The sequence below is a fragment of the Canis lupus genome, chromosome 21 (genome assembly GCF_048164855.1).
Source record: "Canis lupus baileyi chromosome 21, mCanLup2.hap1, whole genome shotgun sequence".
In the NCBI taxonomy this organism is placed as follows: domain Eukaryota; kingdom Metazoa; phylum Chordata; class Mammalia; order Carnivora; family Canidae; genus Canis; species Canis lupus.
The window spans coordinates 5,573,290-5,600,781 of record NC_132858.1 but is presented as its reverse complement, the minus strand read 5'-3'; the positions used below and the strand labels follow the sequence as shown (position 1 = coordinate 5,600,781).

Sequence of the window (27,492 nt, the reverse complement as noted above, 5' to 3'; positions counted from 1 at the left end):
TACATTCTTTAAACACTGAAAGTACGCCTGAGAAGGTTTGTTGAATAAATAAATGAGCACAAAACCAAAAGAACAAAACTTCTGAGCTTATGATAATTCTTACAGTTTTGACAACCACACTAAGAAATAGTTAAAAGATAGAAAAAATGTGGAGAAAGGCAATTATAATAATTAAAAAAAAAAGAAGTAACTTCCATTTAAGGAAAGACTAAAAAAAATAGGCTTCTTCAATTTACAAAGTCTGAGATGTGTTATAACTAATGGTACAGAAATTGTAAATGGAACAAATGATACTGTTTACTAAATCCTGCAAGCATTCAACCAGGCAGCAACACTGTATCTTAAAAGGAGTTCTTTTCAGAAATTCCATTTCTAAAAGATTCCCTCTATTTAACAAAGTAAATTTAGACTCAAGGTATTAAGCCAAAACAACAATGGTCTAAGTGGGCCACATCTGAAGCACTTAGCATGGTGCCAAGCACAAAATATACATCTGAGATAAGCTATTATATGGATCCTATCAGTAAAGTATACAACTCCCTTTACAGGAAGTCAAGGAATACCAACAATAAGCACTTTTCAGTCCACAATAACTTGTTGCAGGTAACACTGAGGCAAACATTTACTGCTAAGAAAGCTTCTTGGTAATCACTATATTATATACCTGAAACTAATTTAATGCTGTATGTTAGCTTTGCAAGAACTAAAGTAAATAAAATTAGGGCAGCCCGGGTGGCTTAGCGGTTTAGCGCTGCCTTCAGCCCAGGGCCTGATCCTGGAGACCCGGGATCGAGTCCATGTCGGGCTCCCTGCATGGAGCCTGCTTCTCCCTCTGCCTGTGCCTCTGCCTCCCACCCCCACCGCCCCCCCACCCCCCGGGTCTCTCATGAATAAATAAAATATTTTTTAAAAATAAATAAATAAGCTCCTTGGGGGATCCCTGGGTGGCGCAGCGGTTTGGCGCCTGCCTTTGGCCCGGGGCGCGATCCTGGAGACCCGGGATCGAATCCCACGTCGGGCTCCCTGCATGGAGCCTGCTTCTCCCTCTGCCTGTGTCTCTGCCTCTCTCTCTCTGTGTGACTATCATGAATAAATAAATAAAATCTTTAAAAAAAAAAAAAAAAAAAAATAAGCTCCTTGGCAAAGGAGGTAAAAAAAAAAAAAAGTATGTATACCTGCTACTGCAAAAAAGCAACCTCTACTTTTTGATATGTCTAATTCTGCCATACCATTCTTTCAAGTCTGTCTCATAAAAGCCTGTACTTTACCATTCCCTTCCTTTAACCACTCATCATGGAGAAGTTTCCACGGAAAATGAAGAAAAAAAAGCAGGTGTGTGTGTGTGTTAGGTGCACACATACAGATATAAATAAACACACATGTACATATTTTGTTTTGTGCAAGTGGCATTAAGCAGCAGTCTTCAAATACTTCTGAACTGACTGCCTCTGATTCAAACACTTTGGCTATACAGCTATGATCAGTAGTTTAGAAAAATGTCCACACGTTCAACTAGAAGGAAACACATGAAGAAAAGCTTTAAAAATAATTTTAAGGCAGCCCCGGTGGTGCAGCGGTTTGGTGCCGCCTTCAGCCCGGGGTGTGATCCTGGAGACCCAGGATCGAGTCCCACATCGGGCTCCTTGCATGGAGCCTGCTTCTCCCTCTGCCTGTGTCTCTGCCTCTCTCTCTCTCTCTCTGAATAAATAAATTTAACAAATCTTAAAAAAAAAAAAATAACTTTAAGCTCTGAAGTTTAAATTAAGGTAGTTAACTTAATTTTTTTTTTTGAACACACAGAAAATAGACTGCTAAAATAATTCCAGTGGTTCCCAAACTTTATCATCTACCAGAATCACCTGGTGGGCTTGTTGAGCTCAGATTCCTAGGTTCACTCCCAGTTTCTGATTCAGTAAGTTTGGAGCTGGACCTGAGACTATGCAATGCTAACAAGCTCCCAGATGATGTGGTCATCTTTGAAAACAACTAGTTTAGGGACGTCTGGGTGGCTCAGTGGTTGAGCATCTGCATTAGGCTCAGGACATGATCCTGGAGTTCCCGGATTGAGTCCCCCCATATCGGGTTCCCTGCAGGGAGCCTGCTTCTCCCTCGGCCTGTGTCTCTGCCTCTCTCTCTCTGTATCTCTCATGAATAAGTAAAAAAAAAAATCTTAAAAAAAAAAAAAAAAGAAGAAAAGAAAAAGAAAAAGAAAAAGAAAACAACCAGTTTAAACTATTAGAATTGAGAAAGACCTGCAGATGAATAAAATAAAGCTTGGAGAGTCTTTCTGATTACCAATCTAAGGTTCTTTCCATTGTTAGCGTTCAATTTTTATGTTCTACAAATTTATGTATTTTAGAAAGTGCACAACACATTTTGTTCAATTCAACACTTTTCTGAACACTTAAATTAAGACATGATCCTTGTCTTAAAGATGTCTACTCCAGCTGGATGGAAAGAGACTCATGGTCAAATAATTTTAACACATGACTGGTCCTACAACAGAAATGCATACAAAGTGCCTCAGGAATGTAACTGAGGAGAACTCAAGAGAAGAATATCTATGGGCTTGAAGAACAATTAGGAGCTTACTGAGAAGACAGAATGGGGTTGGAGGGAGAGCATTTTAGAGATGCACATTCACAGAAAAAAAAAAAAAATTCATCTGTACCTACTATGGGCCAGACACTATACCAAGCATGGGGATAAAACAGTGAGAAAAGGCATCGTAGCAGCCTATAATGATACTTACAATCTGAAAGGGAAACAGACAATCAAACAATTCAAGTAAATATAGAGTTGCAATTTTGACAGGTGTTATGCATAAGAAATATTTTATACTACAGAGAATTTATAACTGGAAGATCCGGTCAAGAAAATGCTTCCCTAAGAAAAGGGTCTGGAAAATGGTACCTTACCATTCTATATACCATGTTCAAACCTTTGCACATAGAGTGTTTGTAGACACTATTCTGTTAAGTGGACATTTTGTCTCCTGAAGGTTCAAAGGAGGAATCTTGGTAGGCTACTACTCAACCTGGCAAAAGGACTTTCAATTAACTTCCTCACAATGCCTAGCAGCAACAAATACTCATGCCTATTATCCAGGAAACCCATTTCCCAATATCAACAGGGGAACCAAACTAATTATGAAAGTAGCCCAGTGAACATAGTATAAGAGACACAGACACTTGGGTGGCTCAGTGGCTGAGCATCTGCCTTTGGCTCAGGTTGTGATCCCAGGGTCCTGGGATCAAGTCCCACAGTGGGATCCCTATGGGGAGGCTGCTTCTCCCTCTGCCTATGTCTCTGCTTCTCTCATAAATAAATAAATAAATAAATAAATAAATAAATAAATAAATAAAATATTAAAAAAAAAAAAAAAGCAAGGGTAACTAGATGGTCTCAAGAAATAAGTAGCTTGTTTCTCCTTTCTCTAATGACCAGAACAACATATGGCAAATTTTTGTTCCTTGGCTTCCCTTCTCTTTGGTTCTATTCTAGACATTCTTCTAATAACTGTCAGCACTCAACCTCAGAATATAGTAGATTAATTTTACTATACTTTGTCTTCATGAAAAGTTAACCAACCAGCAATGTGAGTCTCAATGACGTAAACAATATTATGCTATGTGTGTGCCAGGGAAGTCCTGCCTTGTCCTCATGGAGCATATAATATAGACATAATTAAACTTTCTATCTGTATCCAGTTAGACACCGTAAGAGGTAAGGAAGAAAAATTATGAGGATTTAGGAAAGAAGTTTCCTTCAATACACAGGACTAAGGAAAAAATATTGCAAATAGGGTTTAGAAGATGAGAACTATGGTAGGGACAAGGAGACAACACAAGTGTGTGGAAAAAAACAAGAAGGTAGCTTGGTTTGGCTGGAACATACATGAATTAAGAGTACCTAATAAGACTGTAGTAGTCAATTGGGGCCTGAATATCAGGCTAAGAAGTTTGTGCCTACAATGGCAAAACCCTTCAATTTAACCAAGCACTTATAAACAATTTCCAAAAATTAAGTTTTATTTTCACTAATCCACACATGAAAAATTAAAGTTCATAGAAGACCTGGCTGGCTCAGTCAATAAAACATACAGGACTCCTGATCTCCAGGTTTTAAGTTCGAGCCCCATGTTAGGGGTAAAGTTAAGGTAATAAAATTTTTTAAAGTGTCAAAAAAAATTAAGTTCATCAAAGTTAAGCTTAATAAACTGAAATTCAAAGCCAGGTACCATGAACCAAAGTCCAGTGTCCATTCCACACCACTGACTTTACAGAATTTACAGAGGATAAGAACATGATCAGAACCTGAGAAACATGGGGATCCCTCGGTGGCTCAGTGGTTTAGCGCCTGCCTTCGGCCCAGGGCATGATCCTGGGGTCCAGGTCCCAGGATCAAGTCTCGCATCGGGTCCCTGCGTGGAGCCTGCTTCTCTCTCTGCCTCGTGTGTGTGTGTGTGTGTGTGTGTGTGTGTGTGTGTGTGTGTCTGTGTGTATATCTATCTCTCATGAATAAATAAAATCTTAAAAAAAAAAAAAAAAGAACCTGAGAAACACAACATTAAGAAACAATGGTAAAGATACCCACCCTCCCCCCAAAAAAATCCAAGGAAGAGGTGACTACAATAGTCTAGACTAAGAGTCCAAACTGTTGGAGTGGCAGTGTAAACTACATAAAGATGAATATGAGAAATCCATCAGATAATAGCTACTGGTTAAATATGAAGAATAACATAGGAAAGAATAATAGATGATAGCACCATTAACAAAAAAATACAGTGGTCTCTTCCATCTTAAAATATAACAAAAACATGAGAGAACCTTCTCTGGATCCAGCACTTTAACTTGTAACTATGACCTGCTCCCCTTCTCTCTTCACAGCCAAACTTCTCTACACTTCTCTTCATTCACTGTCTCTATTTAACCTCACATTTATTTTGAAGAATGTCTTCTGCTCCAAATTGCCACCGAAACTCCAGTTTAAAATCACCTCTATGTTGCCAAATCCAATGAAAATCTCCATCTTCAATATACTCAGCCTCTGGGTAGCATCCGTATCAGCTGACTATACCCTTCCTCTTTTTTTAACACCATCAGTATGAAATGTTTAAGAATACCACCTGGAACTGGACAAACCTGGGCTCAAAAACCAATAACCAAAAAAATAAAATAAAATAAAATAACCAACCAACCAACCAAACAAAAAAAACCAATAACCTCTCCAGTTGTTATCTGATGGTCTTGGACAAATTATATAGCTCCATCTTATGGAGCTTTCCTGATCTATAAAACTGAGATAATAAAAGCACCTACTTCATAGTTACAAGCATTAAATGAGTAAAAATGTATTAACACTTAACACAGTGCTTGATAAAGAGTAAGCATCACAATCCTCTGGCTTCTAAGATACCACTACTCTCCTGATTTTCCTCATACCCCCTGGCCCTCCTTCACTCCCTTTGTAAGCTACTGTATGTCTACCCAACTTTATTTATGCACATGTATGCCAACAAGACACAGGTGTATGCCAAAAAGCCATTCCTGTGGCCCAGAACCATAGCCCGTTACCTATTCAACAGTTCTAGAGATACCTCACATCCAATCTGACCAAACCTGCTCAAAAGTGAGCTTTATGCTCATCCCCTCAATCTCCAGACCTGCTTTTCCTCAGTGTGCCCTATCTCAATAAAAGGACATCACAAGTCATTCACATGAGAAAACCTTGAGAGTCATGCTTACATGAACCCCCTTAAAGTCACCCTCCCACACATCCAAGGAACCAATCCTGTGATTCTGTTTTCTAAATACTTTTCAAACCCTCCCTAATACCACTATCTGTATTCTCAACCATATTTCCTTTGTATCTTACCTAAACCACTGCGATAGCCTCCTAATTGGCATCACCAAATCCATTCTCTCTCCCTCCCTGATCCTTTCTTTATACTGCAGCTGTTATTAGTCCACGCATATTACTCCTCTGCTAAACATGTGCCTTCCCACTGTCTTCAGAATAAAGCCCTACTTGACCTGACTCCTGACTACCTTGTCAAGATTTTAACTCTCTCCTGTACTTATTTCTCAGCAGTTTCACTAGCCTTTTTGGTGGTTGGTAGATTCTTCCAATAGGTCAGATTCCTTCCAACCACATATGCTAATCATTTCCTTTTTGCCTCGTTATCTCTTACTCATTCTTTAGGTCTTAGTTTTAAAAACTTTCTCAGAGAAAATGTTCTCTGATGCCTCCTCCCCACTCCTGAAGTTTAGATTAGGTCACTCTATCATATATTCTCACTGCAGCCTATATTTACTTTTGTAGTCCTTTGCGTAACTATAATTGACATTACTAAAAGAACTATTTAATTACTAACTTCCCCACCAAACTGGAAGGTTCACAACAGAGGGACCATGCCTGCCTTGCTCATTACTGTATCCCAAGATCTTTGCATGGTGTCTGACACTAAATTAAGTACTTATAATATTTTCTCATTCATATCACAGGGCTTTGCATTTGCTGGTCCCTCTACCTAGAGCTCTGCTGACCTAGATCTGGTCCCCTAAGCATTCAAACTTTACAAGAATGACTCCTCATCACTCAGGTCTCAGTCACAAAATGCCATCTTCTTAGGGAGCCTTTAGTGACCATCCAATCTCAAAGAGTGATCCTCAACCTAAGTAGAGATGACTCTTGAACAACATCGATTTGAATTGCATGGGCTATCTTACATGCAGATATTTTTCAATAAATACAGTACTATAAATGTATTTTCTTTTCCTTATGGTTTTCTCAACATTTTTTCTCTAATTTACTTCATTATAAGAATATATAATTTATATAATATACAAAATATATGTTTGTTGACTTTGTAGTGTTATGGAATGCTTCTAGTCAAAATAGGCTATTAGTACTTAAGGTTGTGGGGAGTCAAAAGTTACATGTGGATTTTCAACTGTGCAGAGAAGGTCAAGGCCCCTAGCCCCTGCTTATTCAAGGGTCAATTGTATATCATCGCCCTCTTAATTTCTTTCAGCACTACTTGAAACCACAGTATTTGGAAATTCTGAAAAAGTAAGGCCCAAGCAAAGTAGCTGCCACAGTGTAAGCACTGAACAAACATTTATGCGAATGAATCTCCTGAATGAGAAAAGATTACCTGGGGAACACCAAAGTTCATCAGTAAAACATATACAAACTGTCCTCCAACAAAGTTGAAAAAGAGGCAATATAGCTTAGAAGCCTTGGGAGCCAGACTGCCTGCTTTGAATTCTGACTCTTCTTAACTGGATAACCTCAGACAAGTTACTTAATTGCACTATGCCTCAGTTTCCAAACTAGAAAATGGGAATCATAGGACCTATGTCAAAGGGTTGCTGAGGTTAGTCAATATGTATAAAGTGCAAGTACGAGGCACATGGTATACATTCAGTTAATGTTTGCTATTATCCATCAGAGTAGGCTTTTTCCTACCTTGTTTCAAATATACAGTGTGTGTTGGGCAGCCCTGGTGGCTCAGAGGTTTAGTGCCGCCTTCAGCCCAGGGTGGGATCCTGGAGACCCGGGATCCCATGTCAGCTCCCTGCATGGAGCCTGCTTCTCCCTCTGCCTGTGCCTTTGCCTCTCTCTGTCTCTCTCATGAATAAGTAAATAAAATCTTAATACACACACACACACACACACACACACATATATATATACAGGGTGACTTTTTTTTTATCTTATTCACCCAAAAAGGCTCACCATTTTTTTGTTAATTCACCACATGACTCCAAGGGCATCTTTCAGACAGATTAAGATATGTGGATGCCACATCTGGAGTTGTAGCACCATCCTCAAGTTCTGGTAACCCTCCGGAATTATGATGATCAGAAGATATAATCAACAGAGAAGTACACTGGAAACTATAAAAGTACTATAAATCATCACTATATTTATGAATCTACATTCTCTTGAGGTCACTGTCAGAAGCAAGAGTGTGTTAGCTAGATTACTGCCCTGAGAGGACAGAGTTCCTAACTTCTGTGATCCAAGGATATAAAGAGATGGATTAAAGTTGAGGCTACATTAAATTCACAGAGGGCCACAACCAGCTCATGAAGCGCTCTCTTAAGAATAATCATAGGAGGGGCACCTGGGTGGCTCAGTGGTTGAGCATCTGCCTTTGGCTCAGGTCGTGTTCCCAGCGTCCTGGGATTGAGTCCCCACATCAGGCTCCCTGAAAGGAGCCTGCTTCTGCCTATGCCTCTGCCTCTCTCCCTAAGTCTCTCATTAATAAATAAAACCTTAAAAAAAAAAAAAAAAAAAAAGAGAATGATCATAGGACAGGGGTACCTGGGTGGCTCAGTAGGTTAAGTGTCTGCCTTCAGGTCAGGTTATGCATGATCTCAGTGTTCTGGGCTCCTGTTTAGTGGTGAGTCTGCTTCTCTCTCTCCCTCTGTGAGCTCTCTCTCTCTCTCTCTCAAATAAATAAATAAAAATATTTTAAAAACATGATCATAGGGTATCGAGCTACAGGGCAATTCATTATATTCCAATATTTGCTCACATCAATACCACAACTTTTATCTCATTTTTCTATCTGTGAGAGAGAGTATCAAAAGGAAGTTTCTTGTTCTAACTTAATTATTGATCTCAATACAGTGAATACTTACTTTGGTTATCCAAGTAAGTTGACCTTAGGATAAGTTAAAAGGAGTAATAAATCTGCACTTGGGTTGAGGATTTTCCATAACCATTTAGTTTTGTGAAAATTTGACAGCAACAAAAAACCCTTTATGCTTACTTTGGGCAAAGCCCTGGGAAATGGAATCTGAGAGCACATTTGAGATGTTCTGTATTAGACTTAAAACTCTAAAATTAAAAACAAACAAAAAACTTTAAGATTAACAGCAGAAAATCAGGATGGAAACATACACAGAACCTATCTACGGAGTCTATCTACCTATCTTCTTTTAAGATTTTACCCATTTATTTGACACAGAGAGAGCACAAGCAGGGGGAGCAGCAGAGTAAGAGGGAGAAGCAGACTTCCCACTGAGCAGAGAGCCTGATACAGGGCTCCATCCCAGGGCCCTGGGATCATGACCTAAGCCAAAGGCAGAAGCTTAACCAACTGAGCCACTCAGCACCTCTGGGTATTTCTTTTTAAACAGGGATTTTTGGGACAGCTGAGTAGTTCAGTGGTTAAGTGTCTATGCCTTTGGCTCAGGGCGTGATCCTGGAGTCCAAGGATCAAGTCCCACATCAGGCTCCCTGCATGGAGCCTGCTTCTCCTCTGCCCATGTCTCTGCCTCTCTCTCTGTGTCTCTCATGAATGAATAAATAAAATCTTTTTTTTTTTTAATAAATAAACAGGGATTTTCAATCTCATACAGTGGACTTTTTTTTCCCCCAGTGGACATTTTTGACTCAGTAACTCCCGGCTAGGGGATCCCTGGATGGTTCAGTGGTTTGGTGCCTGCCTGCCTTCGGCCCAGGGCATGGTCCTGGAGTCCTGGGATCGAGTCCCATGTCGGGCTCCCTGCATGGAACCTACTTCTCTCTCTGCCTATGTCTCTGCCTGTCTCGGTCTCTCATGAATAAATAAATAAATAATCTTTTTAAAAATAAATAAATAAATAATTCTTGGCTTTGGGGGGTTGACCTGTTTGGTATTCTAATTAGGATACCTTCAGTAGCATCCTTAGCCTCTACTCACTAGAATACCAGTAGTACTCTCCTACTCTGACAATCAAACATGTCTCCATATATTGCCAAATATCCCAAGGGGGTCCCTGCTGAGAACCCCTGCTTTAAGAATCTGTTCCACTTTCTTAAAACATCCACCCGATGTTCTCTCCACTCCCTTTCAAAAATCCCTCCTGATCTTTCTGATAATCCAGACTTAATCCTAAAGTCCACCTTAATTCTTCATTTGCCTCCAAAATCCTCAGAAATCACTAAGTAGAACTCCTTCCATGACAGGTCAGTTCTCTTGTTCAAAACAGCTGGTGATAAAGTGGATACTGGACTCAACACTCATGATCCTCAATAGAGCACTCTTTTCCATCATAACATGCTGCTATCCATCAGTCACCAAGTTCTGTCAGTCCTGCACTTTTCCTTCCTTTCCATTTCAACTAACTATACCCCAGAACAGTGGCTCTCAAACTTCTGCATGTATCGAAATCACCTGGCTTGTTGCAACGCAGATTGCTGGGCCCAACTTCCAGAGTTTCTGATTTAGTAAATACAGGGCAGGGTCCCCCAAATGTGCATTTCTAACATGTTCCCAGGTACCCAGATAATACTAACACTGCTGGAGAGGGAACCACACTTCAAGAACCACTGCCCTAGAGATCAGGTACCTAATTACCTTAAGAGATAACTTATTTCAGTATTCTTTGAGCACATGCCTGACCTGAAGCTGTAAAAATATTACTCCTAAAACACCGATTGGATCAAATTACTATTTGATTAAAAACAAACCATAATTTCCAATGGCTATTTTCAATACCTGACCTTCATAATTGTTTAAAATGTGTTCCCAACATTATCAACAGTGCCTCCCAAAATAAATCTTCTACTTTAGTCCTATGAATCTAACGGTCATCCTCAGAATAGGCCTTATAAGCATCCCATTCCATAATAAAACTTATGCTGTCTTTACCTCCTACAAGGCCACCCTCTTCCCTCCTCTTCTCTACCTACCTGAAGGAGGCCTTCACCACTGTATTTGCCAAAACCACTCGCTTGGTCACTATCTGCTGCCTTTTATCTTTATGGTTTAAGTTTTTACCAAGTACTCACAGATAGAGAAAACCCCCAAGAACCTAAAATTTAAAACAGAAAACAATGATATGAGTGACATGCATAAATAAAAAGCTTGACATATACACAAACTGCACAAATACTGCTGTTTTACTAGATCAAGTGATAAGTTCAAAGTTCACAAAAAGAATGTGCCACCTTTTTCTAAACATGATGAAACACTGGCTGTCAGATATTTGTAGCTATATCATTTAGGATGTTAAGCAGACATCCATAAGGGAAGAAATTTTAGAAGTAGCAAAAAAAGCCTCAAAAAAAGAGAAAGGACTCAGCCTGCAAATTCCTACAACAGGAGTGAGTATCATTTGTTTTCTGTATGAAATAACACAAGAAACACGGGGTTAAAGGTCTGGTTCCACTCCTTAACAACTCTGTGATTTCCGGCAAGTCACAGGCTAAAAGTTCCGTTTCCATAATAAAAAAAAATTAAAGTTTAAAATTATACCATCTAATTTATAGGCCAGTTTTGGGCATTAAATAAAGTAATGTGTATTAAAGAACCTACCCTAGTACCTGGCACATAAATACTTACTGAATTCTAACATTTGTTGATGCAAAAGCACAATGCAACAACATAGCATCATTTCAAAAATGAAATTACACAGAGTAAATTAATGAGACCTAGTCAAGAATGTCCATTTATCAAGAAGAAAAAAATTTTTTTTTAAGATTTTGTTTATTTATTTTAGCGAGTGGGGACGGACAGACTGGGGGGGGGGGGGCAAGCCAATTCCGTGCTGATGTCACAACCCAGAGCTGAAACCAGGAGTCAGCCACTTAACCAACGGAGCCACTCAGGCACCCCAAGAAAAATATTTTAAAGGACATAAAATAATGGCATGTCTCTCTATATGGTATACAGTAAATACATCAATTCTTTGGCTTACTGGCCAAAACTAGGGCTTGAGAATAACACAAACACCATCACTTTCAACTTTACAACTTTAAGATTGTCTAAAAGGCACCAAAAATCTTGAAACAGAAGATTTAGGACAGGATTAGAAGTAGAACTTAAAATTCAGACTGAGTTTTTGAAGTTAACTAGACTTTTTTTCATTTGTTTTAATGGCCCAGATAATGTGTTCATCTGGCATGTGTGCTAAGCATACTTTTTTTTTTTTTTTTTTTTTGTCATAGCTTAAAGCTTCTGGTTTTGTCTATACTGTAAAACCTAATACCCAGATATTTTGCTCATCCCTAGATACCATACTCTTCTCCATTCCAGTGGCTTATTGCTAACTCTCAAGAAAACTGGTAGCAAAGAAAAGTATTTATCAGGGCTTTCAACAATATCAACAGATACTTGTCATGCACTTTGTGTTGTAGACTGAATACTTTCTCTTTTTTTGAGGCTACTGAGCACTTTCTATGTGTCAGACACTATTTGAAGCATCCAGCCATATACCATAAACAAAACGAAGTCCCAACTCTCAAGGAGCTTACACTCCAATGGAGAGATACATACAAACAAAACAAACAAGTATGATAATAATTAGTGCTCAGCAAAATAAAACAAGAGAGAATAATAGGACTTAAATACAGATCTCATTATGGGCCCCCAAAATGTAGCTTATTGTGAAAGATTTATGCATAATAAAGAATTAGCTCCCTCATTATCTGCATTTTGAATCACCCAAAAACGGGCAACAAGTTTTTCCTACATCATCAGGAAGGAGGCTACAACACTCAGAACAGTGTAACTCCTCCTATCACAGATTGAAGGTTAAGTCTCATGAAATAATTATAAATAAGCAAATTCAACAATTTAGACCATTTATACTTTTTTCCCAGTTGTTAACAATATGACACTTTCATGCTAGGGGAAAAATGGCTTAAAATAGGATTTTATTTTGCCTAGTCCATTCCTGGTCAGAAAGACCTTATTGAGAGTGAGGTCATTCAGAGTGGGACTGTCTGTAAAAGGAATAATCTGGTAATTGCTGAATCTGCGAAGACAATTTTTAAGGGTAACCCCAAAGAATGGTAAGAACATCATTAGGGCTTCAGTGCACCTAGTTTCTTACAAAAGATAAATGACTTAGCTATTTCAAAGAAAATCATATGTAAGGAATATTAACAATATTGAACATCCAGTAGTGTAACAACATCCTTTAGAAAATCTCTTAATCTCATCATCAAGATTGACAAGCAAACTGAATTCTCAAGAAAATCAACATCTCTTCCTTCAGAGAACACTACTAGACTTAGGTGAATTCAAAAGAAAAAGTACTCAAGTTATATAAATTCTTTTACCCTGAAGTATATTGTCTTCATTTTCTTTTACATTGATTTAGTTGTCCATTTGTTTCTACAATTGCCTTTGGCAGGAGCTAATAAATTTTTTCCATACTAAATGTAATGATATGTACAATATGTTATACACACAAGTTGAGGGACATATCATAACGTATCATGTTAAAATATATAACAAAGGTCATCTTTTCCAATAAAAATTTTTTTTAAATCCCAGGTTAAAACAATATTACATAGCATAGAAATGTTTATGTAAGCATTTAGATACATGTTATTTTGTCCTTGATTTCTATGCAATAAGGATTACTCAGGATTGGTATGATTTCAAAAACCTAAAAGATTATCAATTATAACTGCTAAGGATTTAACATTTTAGATGAAGAAACTGTAAGCTATTGTGAACATTCCCTACAAATAAACACAAATGGACAGAAATAAACATCTAAAACTACTCTAATTGTCTAACTCCTGAAATCAAATGAAGAAAAAAAGAAGATCTATCTTTAGTATTTGTCAACATTTCTCAATAAGGTCCTCCATCTAAATTTACTAGAAAGACTGAAATAAATCATCTTTACCTCAGGACAACCAAATAACACCCATCACTGAAACTGAAGCTTCTATCCCTCTTATGTAAATACCCTTTTTAGGTATATCAACTTGCCTTAGAGATCTGCCCTTGTTCTAGGAACCTATACATAAAACTACGAACCTTTGCATTAAAAAATAAAACAAAACTATGTCTTGCTTAAGAATAGTCAAACATTGTTCATTTCACATGCTGCAAAACAAGCATTCTAATTCCATAAAGCAGAGCTTACATCCCAAATCTCCATATATACACCATCTTCAAAGGTACAATTCTCTTCTCTATGTAATAGTAAATGGGTTAGCACAAGGCAAGCCAATTTTTTTAACTAGCTATTTCTGACTTTAAAAAATGACTTGTCACAAAGATGATATAAACATAACAAAATTTACCAAATTTAGCCTGTGCACTTGAAATAGCTATGTCAGTAAGAAGCATTAAAATGACTTAATCAATTTTAATAGTATTCTTACTAGTAAGAATACAACTTTTTTTTTCTTAAAATTAGTAAAATGTCATGAATACAAAAAACTTCATTCCAAAATAAGTCTGGACTCAGGCTTTTAATACTGGTACTGTTCTATCTCGGGAGGTAATTTTGGAGGTATATCAAAGAGAGATGACCATTTCGGTATTGTCCCCTAAAACAACATGAAAGTAACATTTAATAATGCTACAATCAATATACTACATAATTAATTCAATTTGACAAATATATATTGCATGAAACCACACAAATTTTAATCACTAAGCCAAGTAAGTAAACCTGTCATTTGTGTTTTTCAAACTTTAAATTCTATGGCCAATAACTACAAAAGTAAATTCTACACTTTGACCTACTTTAAAGACAAACACAGTGTTAAAAAAAGTAGTTAACTACTATAAAAATTAGCCATTATGGTAGTCTTAAAATTCCTCAAATGACATCTAACTTAATCAATGAAATATGAAGACTCACTACAGAGACATTAAAAGTTTGGTAGGCAAACTTGTCACTCAAATGAGCTGCCAATATGCTCTCATATCAAAAGTTATGTTATAGAAGAAATTTACACTTCAGATTTGATTTTGTCATGTAATCTTAGAGAGGAAAACAAACATCACTCGCCCTAAATTTCAGAATTATTACCCAAAATTCTAAGTTACGGAAAGATCCCTCCAAATATCTAATGCACTTTCTAATACAACACTGCCAAAACAGCACATGAACCAAAAGAAAAAAATATGCTAGATATGCAAAGGATTAATATGTGCAACAGGCAGGACTTTACAAAAAAAGAAAAATCTTACCAGGATAAAAGTTACAGATTCTTTGGATCTCCTTACCACTATCTCCCTACCTTGTTAAAAAATGTGAACTTCTAGCTGACTGAAAGGCTCTTCCTTTGAAAGACTGGATCCCAAGATCCAAGATCCCTCAGGTATCTATGTAACAGCTCAACAATTCTACAAGCCTGACATGATAAAAATGATTCCCCACATAGCTGGGAATAACCACCTGGGAAGAGAATTTTGCAGCATCCTCTTTCTTCTATGTTCCCAAAGTTTATTTTATTTTTATTTTTATATTTTTTTTTAAGATTTTATTTATTCATGAGAGACACCGAGAGAGAGAGAGAGAGAGAGAGAGAGAGAGAGAGAGGCAGAGACACAGGCAGAGGGAGAAGCAGGCTCCACGCAGCCTGACATGGGACTCGATCCCAAGTCTCCAGGATCACACCCCGGGGGCCAAAGGCAGTGCTAAACTGCTGAGCCACTTGGGCTGCCCTATGTTCCCAAAGTTTAATTTAACAAATGTCAAAACAAAAATAAATCCTAAGCATACAAAATTTCACTACTGACATACATAGTTTCTTAAAGTTAAAGAACTGTAGTTTATTTCTCAAAGAACTATATCCTCAATACATACATTGGGAGATGAGGCAAATCTCTGAAATAAGGCTTGCCAGAACATATGCCTACTGGATATACTTGCCAATGCACTCCACACCTTTCTAACAGTCATGTTTTCAAAAAGTAGCCTTTTCTCAAAAAGAGCAGAGATCATCAGAAAATGATTACAGAATCACTCATTTTTCTCCAAACTCAGTCTTAAATACAAAGCCAAAGAAAACCATCATAAATTCCTCTCAATCCACCAAATTTCAAATAATACAGACAATTCTTTGGCTTTCCTTATACCTTACTCTACAGACACAAATTCAAATTTCTGAAATGAATATATGGTGAGAATATTAATAAACTTATCTTTGACTAGGGAAAACAAAAATCAAATTCTTAAACTTCAATAGGGAAACACTGAGAGGAAAGCAGGGCTTAAAGGAGCAAGTATTCATATGCACATATAAGCAAATTCCCTCCAAATCATTACTAAGTAAAAATTTCTTTCAACAAGATGTATCTCATACTTCCTTCCCAACATATAAAATACAGAACTTTCAGTAGTCTACCTTTTCTCAATCAATCCCCACCAACTCTCTAAACCTATCAGTGTTACTTGTGTTAAAAATTTTTAAAAAAATCCACAGCTCTACTCTCCAGCTCAAAGCCACAAATTCTGACACACCATAATCTACAAAAATGACACAGAACTATCCTTCCTCAGTTTTGCCCCTAAAATTTACATTCTAATCTAAATTAATCAGATTTATTACAATGTCAGTATTGCAAAATTAGTAATCCCTGCCATTTTGTAATCCACAAAATCCTTTAATTTACAATGGTTTCTATAGAAATTAAGGCTACATATAAGTCTATTTCCAAACAGGATAAACATTAAGGCCCTAAGTGCTTGGCCTAAAAACCAAATGAGATATTAATACACTTTCTATCCTCTGGTATACAGAAAAGCCACCTGAAAAGTTTTAATCACAGTAGGTTCACAAATGGAAACAAAATAGTTACTGTGCTTCAAAATTGAAAAAAAAAAAAAAGAGAGAGAGAGAGAGAGAAAGAGAAAGAGAGAAAGAGAATAAAATACTAACCAATCTCTGGCTGTAACGAATCCTTTCTTCTTCGGGTTCCATCTCTCACTCTTGTTTAAATTACTGTAAAGAAACCACTCCAGGGCTGCCTTCCTCTTCCTCCTTAGGAACCAGGTTGCAACACTAAAGAATAATGATACAAGCAGAGATGAGAACTCAGCCCCAAACTCAAGCTTTCTTTTCACAGAAAGATTTAAGAAATATTTAAGTTAAAGGCTCTCTGACAAATCAGTTTCCTCTTCATCAGTCTGGGACCCCTCTGCTCTGGGGCAAGTGGTTCCATGCCATGACAAACGTTAATCACATTACAACAGTCAGAGGCCTAGGCAAAAGGAGATGATGTTGGTTTCAGTTCCTTGTGGATGGGCCACACCACTGTTTCTCCCCACAGGATTACAATAAGCCCCCCCCACCCCACCCTTGATGGCAGCAGTAGCAAAAAAAAAAAAAAAAAAAAAAAAGGAAGGGGAAGGATTTTTATCTGTAGAGAGCTGACCAGGTGAAGCAGGCACTAAACAAATCCGGATCCCAATCAAACGCATTCTTGCTCACTGATATTAGAAACTAAAGAAAAAGGGGGCAGACTGTATTTAAAAAAGACAAGAAGTCTGGATTTAAAGAAAGATTCCAAAACAATTTCCCATACCCCTCTAATAAAGCCGTACACAATCGCCACTTTCCTTCCTAGACTCCCTGGATCTTTTCATTCCCAAACCAACACTCCACCCCAACAAGATGTGTACAACTCTTGAACAAATTCAAGAGAGTTGCAAATCAGGGACAAAATTCCATTAGATCTTTTTGGATAAAGTAATCAACTAAACGAACCCATCTATACAGAAATAAGTAAAAGACATCTTTTCTAAAAATTAAGACTGGTTTGCGCGACAGTCGATCCATAATACCAAGAAAGGTTTTCCTTTTTTTCTAAATATTCTCAAGAATAATGGCTTCCATAGGGAATGCAGGGTGTTTTTTTTTTTTTTTCTTTTTTGCAACTACATTACAGCCACGTTATTAGCATCCTTTCAAAACTGCTACAAGACCAGAGGACCCAATGACACAGTTTGCAAGAGCAGTTCGTGGCAGAGCCCTCCTAGAGGAAGCCCTAGTCCCAAGTCGGGAGGGAAAGAAGCCGTGTTTGCACCCCCTGGGCGAGGACCGCCGGGGACCGAATGCAGCCAGGGCCGAAGAGGAAAAATAGCAAATCTCGCCGGGCTCCCCCAAGGAAAGGCGCTTCAATGGTTCATCCATCGGAAAAAGAAATAGAAACTTTACATTAAGACTTTAGATAACACGGTGAACCAAACTTCCAGGGGGGGGGGGTAGGAGGGGGAATCTCACCGGGGATTTTGCTCGTGAGTTCTTGTCCAAGTGAGAAGTAAAAGATTCCAAAAACTGAGAGGAAAAATTAAATCCCAAACGTCGTCTTCGTTTTTTTTTTTTTTTTTTCCGTGGATCAACCCAGTATCCAGAGAGGGTCACAGCGACCCGGAAAAGAGGAAACAGTTGCTGAATCAAACCTCCTCTTCAGGCTTCGGAGACCGGGAGTCGGAGGCGTCAGGAGAGGGGAGCGCGACCCCTCGGCGCCTCCCCCGGGGCGCCCCCGCCTCCCCCGGGCCAGCGGTCAGCAGCCCGAGTCCGAGCCCCGGGCCAGCCTCGGACGCGGGGAGCGCCCTCTTCGCCGTGCCCTCCGCGAGCAGCCGCCCGGCCGCCTCTGGAGCCCAGGAGCGGCGGCCGATCAGCTGAGACCGGCCGGCCCGAGGCTCCCCGCGCCGCCCCGGCCCCCCGGAACGCGGGCCCTGGCCCCGGGGGGCGGAGAGGGCGGGAGCGGCGCGGCGCGCCGGGCTGGGGGCCCGGGCTCCCCTCGCGTCTCCCCCTCAGCCCGAGCTCCGCGCTGCAGGACGAGCCCCCGGCTACTCCCCAGTCGCAGAGAAGGGATTCCGGGGGATGGGCCCCCTGGCGTTGCCCCTCCTCCCGGAGCGCCCCCTGCCCAGGATAGACGGAGCGGCGACAGGCCCAGCCGCTGGGAAGGTGCTCTGCGAGCCGCAGCCGCCGCCGCCGCCGCCGCTGCCGCCGGGGAGGGGTGTTGTTTCCCTCACACAGGAGGAGCCGCTGAAGCAGCCGCCGCCATTTTGAACCCGTCAGACTCTCACATACACACAGCTCTCCGCGGCGCACTGCGCAGGCGCCGCCCCCCCACCCCTCCTCCGGCTCGCCTCCACCCCCACCCCCCTTCAAGCCTCCCTTAGTTTCTTACCGCTCTCCCGGGCGCACGTGAACGCGCACGCGTCACTCCTCTCTAACGCGGACACTCCGCGGCGCGCGCACGCGCGGATGCGTCGGCCTCGAATCGCCCGCGCCCAGCGACGCCGACGCGGCTCCCCGCCCCCCTTCACGTCAGCCTGCCCGCCCTCCCGCCGGCCCACCGCCCCCGCTCCCCCCAGGGCCTTCTTCCTGGGCTGGGGACCGACCCGCCGCTCGCGCCTGCGCGCTGGCTAGGATCCTCCTCCGCGCGCCCTCCCTTCCCACACGCCCTCGCTCGCACACACACATTTCGCCTCCGTGACCCCGCCCCTCGCCGGCCAGCTGCGCGGCGGCCCTCCCCCACCTCTCCCGGGAGGGTGGTGACCCCCCCGCGGTCCCCCACAAAGCACAACAACCCCCCCAAGCAGTAAGGAGAAGCGCCCCGTTCCCCTTCAACCGCCCTTTGCCCCAGTTGGCGCGTCACGGTCACACAACCTGAAGGCCGGGTGGCCTGGGCCAGAGCAGCCGTTGCCCGCCTCAAAGCGGGGTCTCCCGGGGTCAGGCTGCTGGGCCGGGCCGGGCCGACCTCTGCGCCGTGTTCGGGCCTGCCCAGGGCGAGGGGCCGCACGGAAGGGGCGCCTTCCCCCGAGCTGCCCTCCCCTTGCCCGCCAGCCGGTGGGCCGAGGGCGGCCTGCCCGCCATCCCCAGGCAGGCCCCAGCGCCCCCGCCGCGGGGCCGGTTCGCCCACGACTCGGGGGGCTCCTCGGTGTAGCGGCTCGGCCCCGCCTCACCCACTCCTCGCCGCTCCGAAGGGGCAGGAAACGGGAGTAGCATGTCTGTCCTGGGCTTGGCTCCCCCGGGGGAGCTCCGGGCGCTTGACAAGGGCGTCCACAGGTACCAGGCACGGGAGTGGTCTCCGCGACGGCCCGGGGGCGGCGGCGGCTGGCGCGCCCACTGCGGGCCCGAGGCCCCCGGGGAGGTGGCCCTGCAAGCCCCCGCTCCTCGTCCACGCTCAGGTTTCCGCAGCGCCGGTGCCCCCGGCGCCCTGGGTGGGACGTGACCCCGCCCCCGGCGAGTCGGGGCGCCCCCCACGGAGGGGTGTGCGGGTCGCCACCACTCCCCGGGCCGCCCCCGCCGCCCCGGGCTGCGGCGGGCGCGGGAGGCCCGGCTGGGAAGATGTCTCCTCTCGGTGCGCGCAGCTTCGCGCGAGGGTCAGCGACGGGGCAGCGGCCGCCCGAGCCGCGCCGGCCCTGCCCACGAACGGGCTCCCGCGGCTCGACAGCTGCCCGACGGGCTACCCGGCTGGGGACGTCGACGGAGCCGGGCCAGAGGTATCTGAGCAATGCCATGCGAGCAGCTCAGCCGCGATCAGGGCATCTCCCCAGCCAATCTCGTGCTTTGGGGCCCGTTTAAATTATAAATCCCATAAAGGACCGTGGCTTGGGCGTTAGGCATCCGGGTGGACGCTTGGCTCCGCTACACTCTTACTGAGAAGTGTCACACAGATCTTTTTCCCCTGCCTTCCTACTCTTTAACCTCTGGGATGGGGGAATTCCGGGGGGGGGGGGGTAGAACATGGAGTGAATCATGTAACTTCTATCCACAACCTTCAACTCTTTTAGGAAGACGATCGAGAAGGACAGTTGAAATAACGACAGCTCCTGTTTCCATCAAGGTTTGAACTCTTGGGTAAAGGCATTATGGACACCCAAGGTATTATTTATTACTATGGGATGTTTTTCTACATGAATACGTGGGGAATTTTCAAGTCCTTCTCTGCTTTGTTTGAGAGCATCCTTGGGAGTCAAGCTAATGTTTCTGGTAGTATTGTATTCATTTTAAAGATAACTTAAGTATAGAAAGGTTAAACAGCTTGCCTGATTACTTGAACAGAGAGGAGTCCAGCTCTCTGCAATAGCGGACTGCAACACTCCCAACCACAAAAAAGGTTCATTAATGCACTTGTGATGAGCCCCTGGTGGTGTATGGAACTGTAGAATCACTGTTATGTACACCTGAAACGCATTTCCACTGTATGTAAGCTGGAATTAAAATAAAAACTTTTAAAAAATGATTTGTTATTATGGTCTGACCCTCTTGCATTCCGGTCACTGGGAAATATTCTTTGTTCTGATACTAGTTTTGTTCAGACTTCTTAGATTTTCAGGAACACTGATGTGAAGATCTTCATCAAAACCTTATCAGAACTACAGCCTTTTTAAGTCTTTCAGACTACAGTAAAATATATTTTTAAAAAAGCAGTCTTTCACACCAGCTTTACCAGATATGGTCCTAGAGGCAACTGGCTATCTGTAGGTACAGAAAAAGGCAGCAGCTTGTTTTAAGTGGAAGAGAAAGACTTTTGCCATTGTCAGTCAGATTAAGCAAGTGTTAGGCCTCATTGCTATTTGCAAAATACATGCCTTTATTTACTTCCCACCTGTCTTAATAATCCGTGGGATACTTGGGGGCAAAGAAAAGGAGGAGTTCTCGAAGTAGCTCGATGTGTCTTGCCCTTTATCTTAATATCCCGAACCCCTTAAGTAACTAATCCTCAACTCTGAGTGAGTTGCTCATCTTCAGCAGATGCCACCTACAGATTTAACCCAGGTAGGTACCCTGGATGGAAACACAAGAAGGCTCTAAGAACAATAACAGTAAGACTTTGAACAGAACTGCAAGTAAGTAAAGGTTTGTCAAATTGCAACCACCTTTTTTCCAGTTGAAAACTAGTCTGCATGGAGGAGGTGGCATGAAAATAGCGTTTAAACAGATATACACAATGCATTTTCCACAAGCAATCTTTGTTAATATTTGAAAGCAGATGTACATGGAAAGATGAGAGATAGATGGCAGTGATGCCCCCAAAATCACAATTGGAAGAGTGTATTTTGAGGCTCACTGCTAAAAGAGACATTTTCAATAATAAAGCTTGGTGATTCCCCAAGACGGGCACTAGAACTATGAACTGTATGACTTCAACTATAGCTGCAGGGAGATGGTGGATGCAGAGTGGTAAATGAGAAGAAAGAAAGGTGCCTTCTAGAAACATTGAGGGTAAGATCCCTGGCTGGAATAAGCTGGCACCTTAATAAGATATTAACAAATTCTGCTTTTTAAAAAAGTTTATTTATTTATTAGAGCACAAGCAAGGGGAGTGGCAGGCAGAGGGAGAGGGAGAAGCAGGCTTCCCACTAAGCAGGGAGCCCAATGTGAGTTCCATCATGAACTGAGCCAAAGGCAGACACAACCAACTGAGCCATCCGGGCACCCTAAATCTCTGTCTTCTTGAGCAAAGCTGAGACCCAACAAATTCTAAGAGTCAAAATCCAGATCACTCACTTCTTTTGGGAGATTTTACTGGGTGGAAGAACTGCAGAGTCTCGCCAACCAAGTTAAACTATTTCTAATTTCTCTGCACCCCTTAAATGTTAAGGAGAAAATAGGGCTGTCCCAAACAGTGGAAGTCTAAATCAAAATAGAGAAGTTCCTTTCCTATGCTAGCCTGTGAGGTAGCATAACCAGTGGTTAAAAAGCTTTGACATCAGAAACTACAGGTCTACTCTGCTACTATTTATTTGATCCTAATGAACTCCTCAAAGCCTCCATTTTTCATCTAATGAAGTGAAAGAATGCCTGACTCTCGAATAATGTCTTAAAGCTCAATGTCTGGCACATAATAGCCTCCAATTATGAGCATTTACTATGTCTCTGACCTCTAGTTTTAAGGAAAGTTTTAAAGATGCTTCATTATTTAGGCAAATTGATGTGGAGTGTAAGTAGTCACTTAGAGCTTCTTCTCCTCTTTCCCTTTCTGGCGCCTAGCCTTTCTCTCCTCCCCGCCCCTGATGTTTCTAATCTCTATTTTCCTCTTTTCTGAATTCTATCTACCTCTCTCTCATCATCACCCCACTCCTGAGGTTTCTTTCTTTCCATCACCCTGCCAACTCCTTACCTGTTGTGTCCGTTCCTCTCTCCCAGCTCTGTTGTCACCTACTGTATCCTCAGCAGAGCAGAACTTGCTTGCCCACTTCCCCTTACCCATCCATTTGGGGCAGTTAATCACATGCTCTCTCTTTTTATTATCTCCTAAACATCTCCCTCCACCTCCTTCCACTAGGCTATAAGTTCCTTCAAGGCAGGAGCCAGGTCACATTTGTATGCATCAGAAAACCTTCCAAAATCAGTATCCCATACTCACTGTGTCAACCTTAGGAGAGAAAAAACTGAGTGCTGGGTGATTTTGAGTTTTAAGGGATAAAAGTTTTCTTTTGAGTATGGAAGTAAAATCTGAATTGATCAGGAGAAAAAAAGGAAGCCAGAAATGCCCTGAAGATTGTCATATCATTGAACATGAATAGCATGAGAGTCTTGTAAGTTTCATGGAACATGGTTGATCCCTTCTGTAGGACTACCAGACCACAGCCCTCCCTGGCTCACTGCCTCCTTGCTGCCATTTTTTTCTGGGCATATAGCCTGCCTTTGTGTGGACCTGCCTCTCTTGACTCGCGGGGTTGACTTTGGATTTTGGGGCAGCTAGAGCAGCATCTGGGATCCACCTGCTCTTTTCTAGCCACACTTTAGCAGCCTTGCTTTGCCCCGGGGCCAGGCCACCCTCACTTCCACTTCTAAAAGGGAGAACTGACTCCCTGCCTTTTTCAAGAGTGGATCTTGAAAGATGCCAAGCCCTGTGCCTCACTACACCTGTGCTTTGTTGGGGGCTGTTTCTGGCACCCCAAGGTTTCCGGGTCTATTTACAACCTTATGCTTGTTCACTGGCTAAACTCCTGACAGTTGACAGTGCTGCAGCCACATCCCCAAGGGGCTAGTTGCCTAAACACTTAGGCTTGTCCCTGGATCTGCCCAGTGGGTCTGATCTTTGTCCATCTTCTTCTTCAAGATGGGCCCAGGCCCTTAACCTAATAGAAACCCTGTTCTCTCCTTAATAAAACAGAGAGGGACACCTGGGTGGCTCAGAAGTTGAGCGTCTGCCTTCTGCCCAGGGCGTAATCCCAGAGCCCCGGGATCAAGTCCCACATCGGGCTCCCTGCATGGAGCCTGCTTCTCCCTCTGCCTGTGTCTCTCTTCCTCTCTCTCTGTGTGTGTCTTTCATGAATAAGTAAATTTTAAAAATCTTAAAAAAAAAAAAACAGAGAAAATGACTCCTGCCCTGTTTCCTGCTGAGATTATTGTAGAATCAAATGGACTAATGCACATGAACACCCTATGGAAGCTAGAAGACAACACATTTAGACAGGATTGCTGGTTCTCCTATTTTTTCTCATTTCTTTTTTTTTTTTCTTACACGAAAGATTTGTCATGTTACTGAGTACCTTGTGCCCAACTCTACATTTAATGCTTAGATGGAGACAAGAGATTTGAAAATTTAAAAAGCTTGGCTTTTTACTTTTGAAGACTTCACATCATAGAGGACATATCATGAAGATGTGACATGGTGGGGGATCCCTGGGGGATCAGAGGTTTAGCGCCTGCCTTCGGCCCACAGCGTGATCCTGGAGTCCTGGGATTGAGTCCCACGTTAGGCTCCCTGCATGCAGCCTGCTTCTCCCTCTGCCTGTGTCTCTGCCTCTCTCTCTCTCTTTCTCTGTATCTCTCATGAATAAATAAATAAAATCTTAAAAAAAAAAAAAGTTGTGACATGGCTTACAGAACAATCATCATCACAGTCAATCACCAGAAGATCATGTAGACAACAGAATCTGGAAAGAGAATTTCACTTGGATGTGGGCCCTGGGGGATAGGAAACTTTGCACATTTTGTTCATTTTCATTGCTGCACCCCCAGTTCCTAAAATAGCACCAGGCATAGCAGGCACTCGTTCGTCCGGGTTTATTGACGCAACAATAAAGCAGTGTAGCAACGCTTTCGAGAGACAGGAGTTGGAAGACTAGAAGGCTCTGAACCCTTGCAGGTAGTTTTAAATTTTGATAGAGTAAGAGAGGCACATGGCTTCTGGAGCAGAGGGTTGATGTGACAGCAGTTGTTGCAGGTGAACTATTCCTGCGCTGTCACTTCAGATGGAATAGAACTCATGGAACCTAGAGCCCCTACTACTGCAAGCCCAGCCAAGAGGTAAGGATGCAATTCTTGGGCCATGTGCTTCACCATCTTTATTCCAGTCTCTCTTATGATCCAGTCTTCCTGCTCCATTTATCGCTACCACCTCCAGTCCCTGGGAGTATAGCTTTTGATGTGATATTATAAACTTAATATCTCTAGTCATTTTTTTTTCCAAAATGCCTCTTTAATTATATTGTAATATTTGAAGTGTATAATTCTAAAATGACAATCTTTTTTTTCCCCCAAAATGCTTGCTAAATATTTAAACTCTGAAATGTATTCAGTTGTCTTTTTCTTTCTGGCTAAATCTATTTTTGCATTCGCTGGGGGAACCACAAGAAAATATTGACTGCATTTAAGGTGAGATTTTCATGTTGTACTTTTTGCAATTATACTTGATTTGCCACACAGCTTGGGGGCCATGTTTTGATTTTGTCACAATTACTAGTTCTTCTTCTACCATTGATCTAATTATCTTCTTGTTGGTGAGTTGCATATTCTTAGTAAACTTTCTATTCCTGTATAATTTTATTGGTATGAGAAAAGTGGGAGACACTCTATGTGTATGCCTTAGCCTTTATTATTGAAACTGATGGAAGATTTACCAATGCCTATGTTTTTAATGAATATGTTTGTATTGGTGAAGGCTTATGCTTTGCAAAAATGTTGGTATTTTCTATAATATATTTAAGCAATTTCTGTTTCATTTCAGTATTTAGTACGCATTTACTATTTCCTATATTTTATGCATTTTTATAGTCAACCAATTCAGAAAGTTGGGCAAATCAAATTCACAAATCCAGCTTACTAGAAGATAAATATAGAATCTGCAAGGTCTTCCTTTTTCTGAATCCACATTATTCCTCCTGAAGGGACCATATTTCTTTCTATATGCATTTAAGTTGCTCCTTAATACACCGGCATATAATTTGGCTGCTATTGATAAGAGAACAATGCCCCTAATTCCCAATACTGTCTCTTCATTCTCTAATGTGCTTCTGATGAAACCTGCCACCCACTGTCTCACGTTTGACTGGATCTCTGTATGACCATTAGCATCATCTACCACAAAATACATGCCAGTTTTTAACTACCTGCTGGGTCCTCAAGATTTAAAATATAAAACTTGGACCTTGACCTCAAGGAGCTTACAGTTTAAAGAGAAAAGAAAAAAAACCCAGCTACTTCAAAACTGTCATCCTGCATAGACGGACAACAGTATGGCGGGGCTGGAAGCAGAAGTAGAAGCACTTCCCACATACTTGAGGAGCTGCAGCAATACTTTTCTCTCTCCCAGAACTTCCTGATGCATTTACTTGGTGCTGCGTTAACTTCTTCCTAATAATCTGTGAGGCCCTCATCTATTAGGGAACATTAGCATTGAATCACAGAAATTTAGAGCTGGCATGGAGCTTGGAGGTCATTTAATCCAACCCGCTCATTTTAAAAACTGGCAGTCTGAAACCCAAAGATGTTAAACAGCTTAGCCAAGGTCATGCGGCTAGTTTAGTCATGAAATTGGAACTATAAACCATGTCTTCTGATAGCTGATTTTTCTACTACTACTCAAATTGATGGCATTTTTAATCATCAGATCAAACATCATTCATGTGTTCCCTCCCCAGAAAGAGCACCAGCCTGTGCAGGACACCGTACTTGGCACTGGGGTTGATTGCAACATGAATGTGCACAAGACCACGTTGTGTTGGGGGGGGGGTTGTCAAATGACCATATAAATTATCCTCTAAACTGAGACCTTTTTAAAGAGTGAAAGGCTCTAATAATAACTATATGTACCTCAGGTATTAACTAGGACAGTGCCATCATGAACATCAAGTCTGTGCAGGATACATACATGGTCTGTACATGATACTGTGAGGGCACAAAAGTGGGAGGGGCCAATTCTGCTGTGGGGGGAGGGGTGCCCAGTCAGGGAGTCTTTTTGGAGGAGGTGATACTTGAAAGTTACTGGGGTTTGGGGACACCTGGGTGGCTCAGCGGTTGAGCATCTGCCTTTGGCCCAGGGCATGATCCTGGAATCCCTGGATCAAGTCCTACATCGGGCTCCTTGCATGGGGCCTGCTTCTCTCTATGCCTATGTCTCTGCCCCCCTCTCTCTCTCTGTGTCCTTCATGAGTAAATAAATAAAATCTTAAAAAAAAAAAAAAAAGCAAATGGGGTTTTGATGTTAACCAAGAAGACAATGGAGGAAGGACGTAGCAGGACAGCTAACAAAAGCTGAACCAAAAAAACAAAAAAAATTTTAAAAAAATGCTGAACCAGCAAAGTGGGGAAATTCTATCCTAGAGGACCTCTCCTACCATATTCAGCAAGCAGATGGGGCACAGTGACCCGCAGTCTCCCTTGGATCCCAGCAGGTGTTTGGTCATCGAGGCAGCAGATATTTACTGAGTATCTACTAGGTAGCAGGCACTGCTATAGGCCCTGGGAATACCATGGACATGACAGGCAAGTGGCTGACCCAAGAGACAATGTGTTGTGTAGTCCTGCAGGGACCCTGGAAAC

At 42.0% G+C, this 27,492-nt stretch overlaps 1 protein-coding gene across 10 annotated transcripts in view; it reads right to left on the bottom strand.

Moving 5' to 3' along the window:
• KDM2A (lysine demethylase 2A) overlaps positions 1-27,492 on the bottom strand; it is a 151,629-nt gene that overhangs the window by 95,663 nt on the left and 28,474 nt on the right. The window contains exons 1-2 of one of the 10 annotated variants that reach the window (XM_072790082.1): positions 19,677-19,840; positions 16,639-16,761 (exon numbers count right to left, since the gene is read on the bottom strand). In XM_072790082.1, coding sequence (XP_072646183.1) covers positions 16,639-16,680 — 42 coding nt within the window. In that variant the 5' untranslated portion in view covers positions 16,681-16,761; positions 19,677-19,840. Of the gene's footprint in view, positions 1-7,743; positions 7,873-8,334; positions 8,461-8,785; positions 8,854-10,692; positions 10,815-16,638; positions 16,762-17,982; positions 18,377-18,898; positions 19,039-19,380; positions 19,403-19,676; positions 19,841-27,492 lie in introns of those variants that run through there. The other 9 variants (XM_072790083.1, XM_072790080.1, XM_072790079.1 and 6 more) reach the window with 9 other exon arrangements.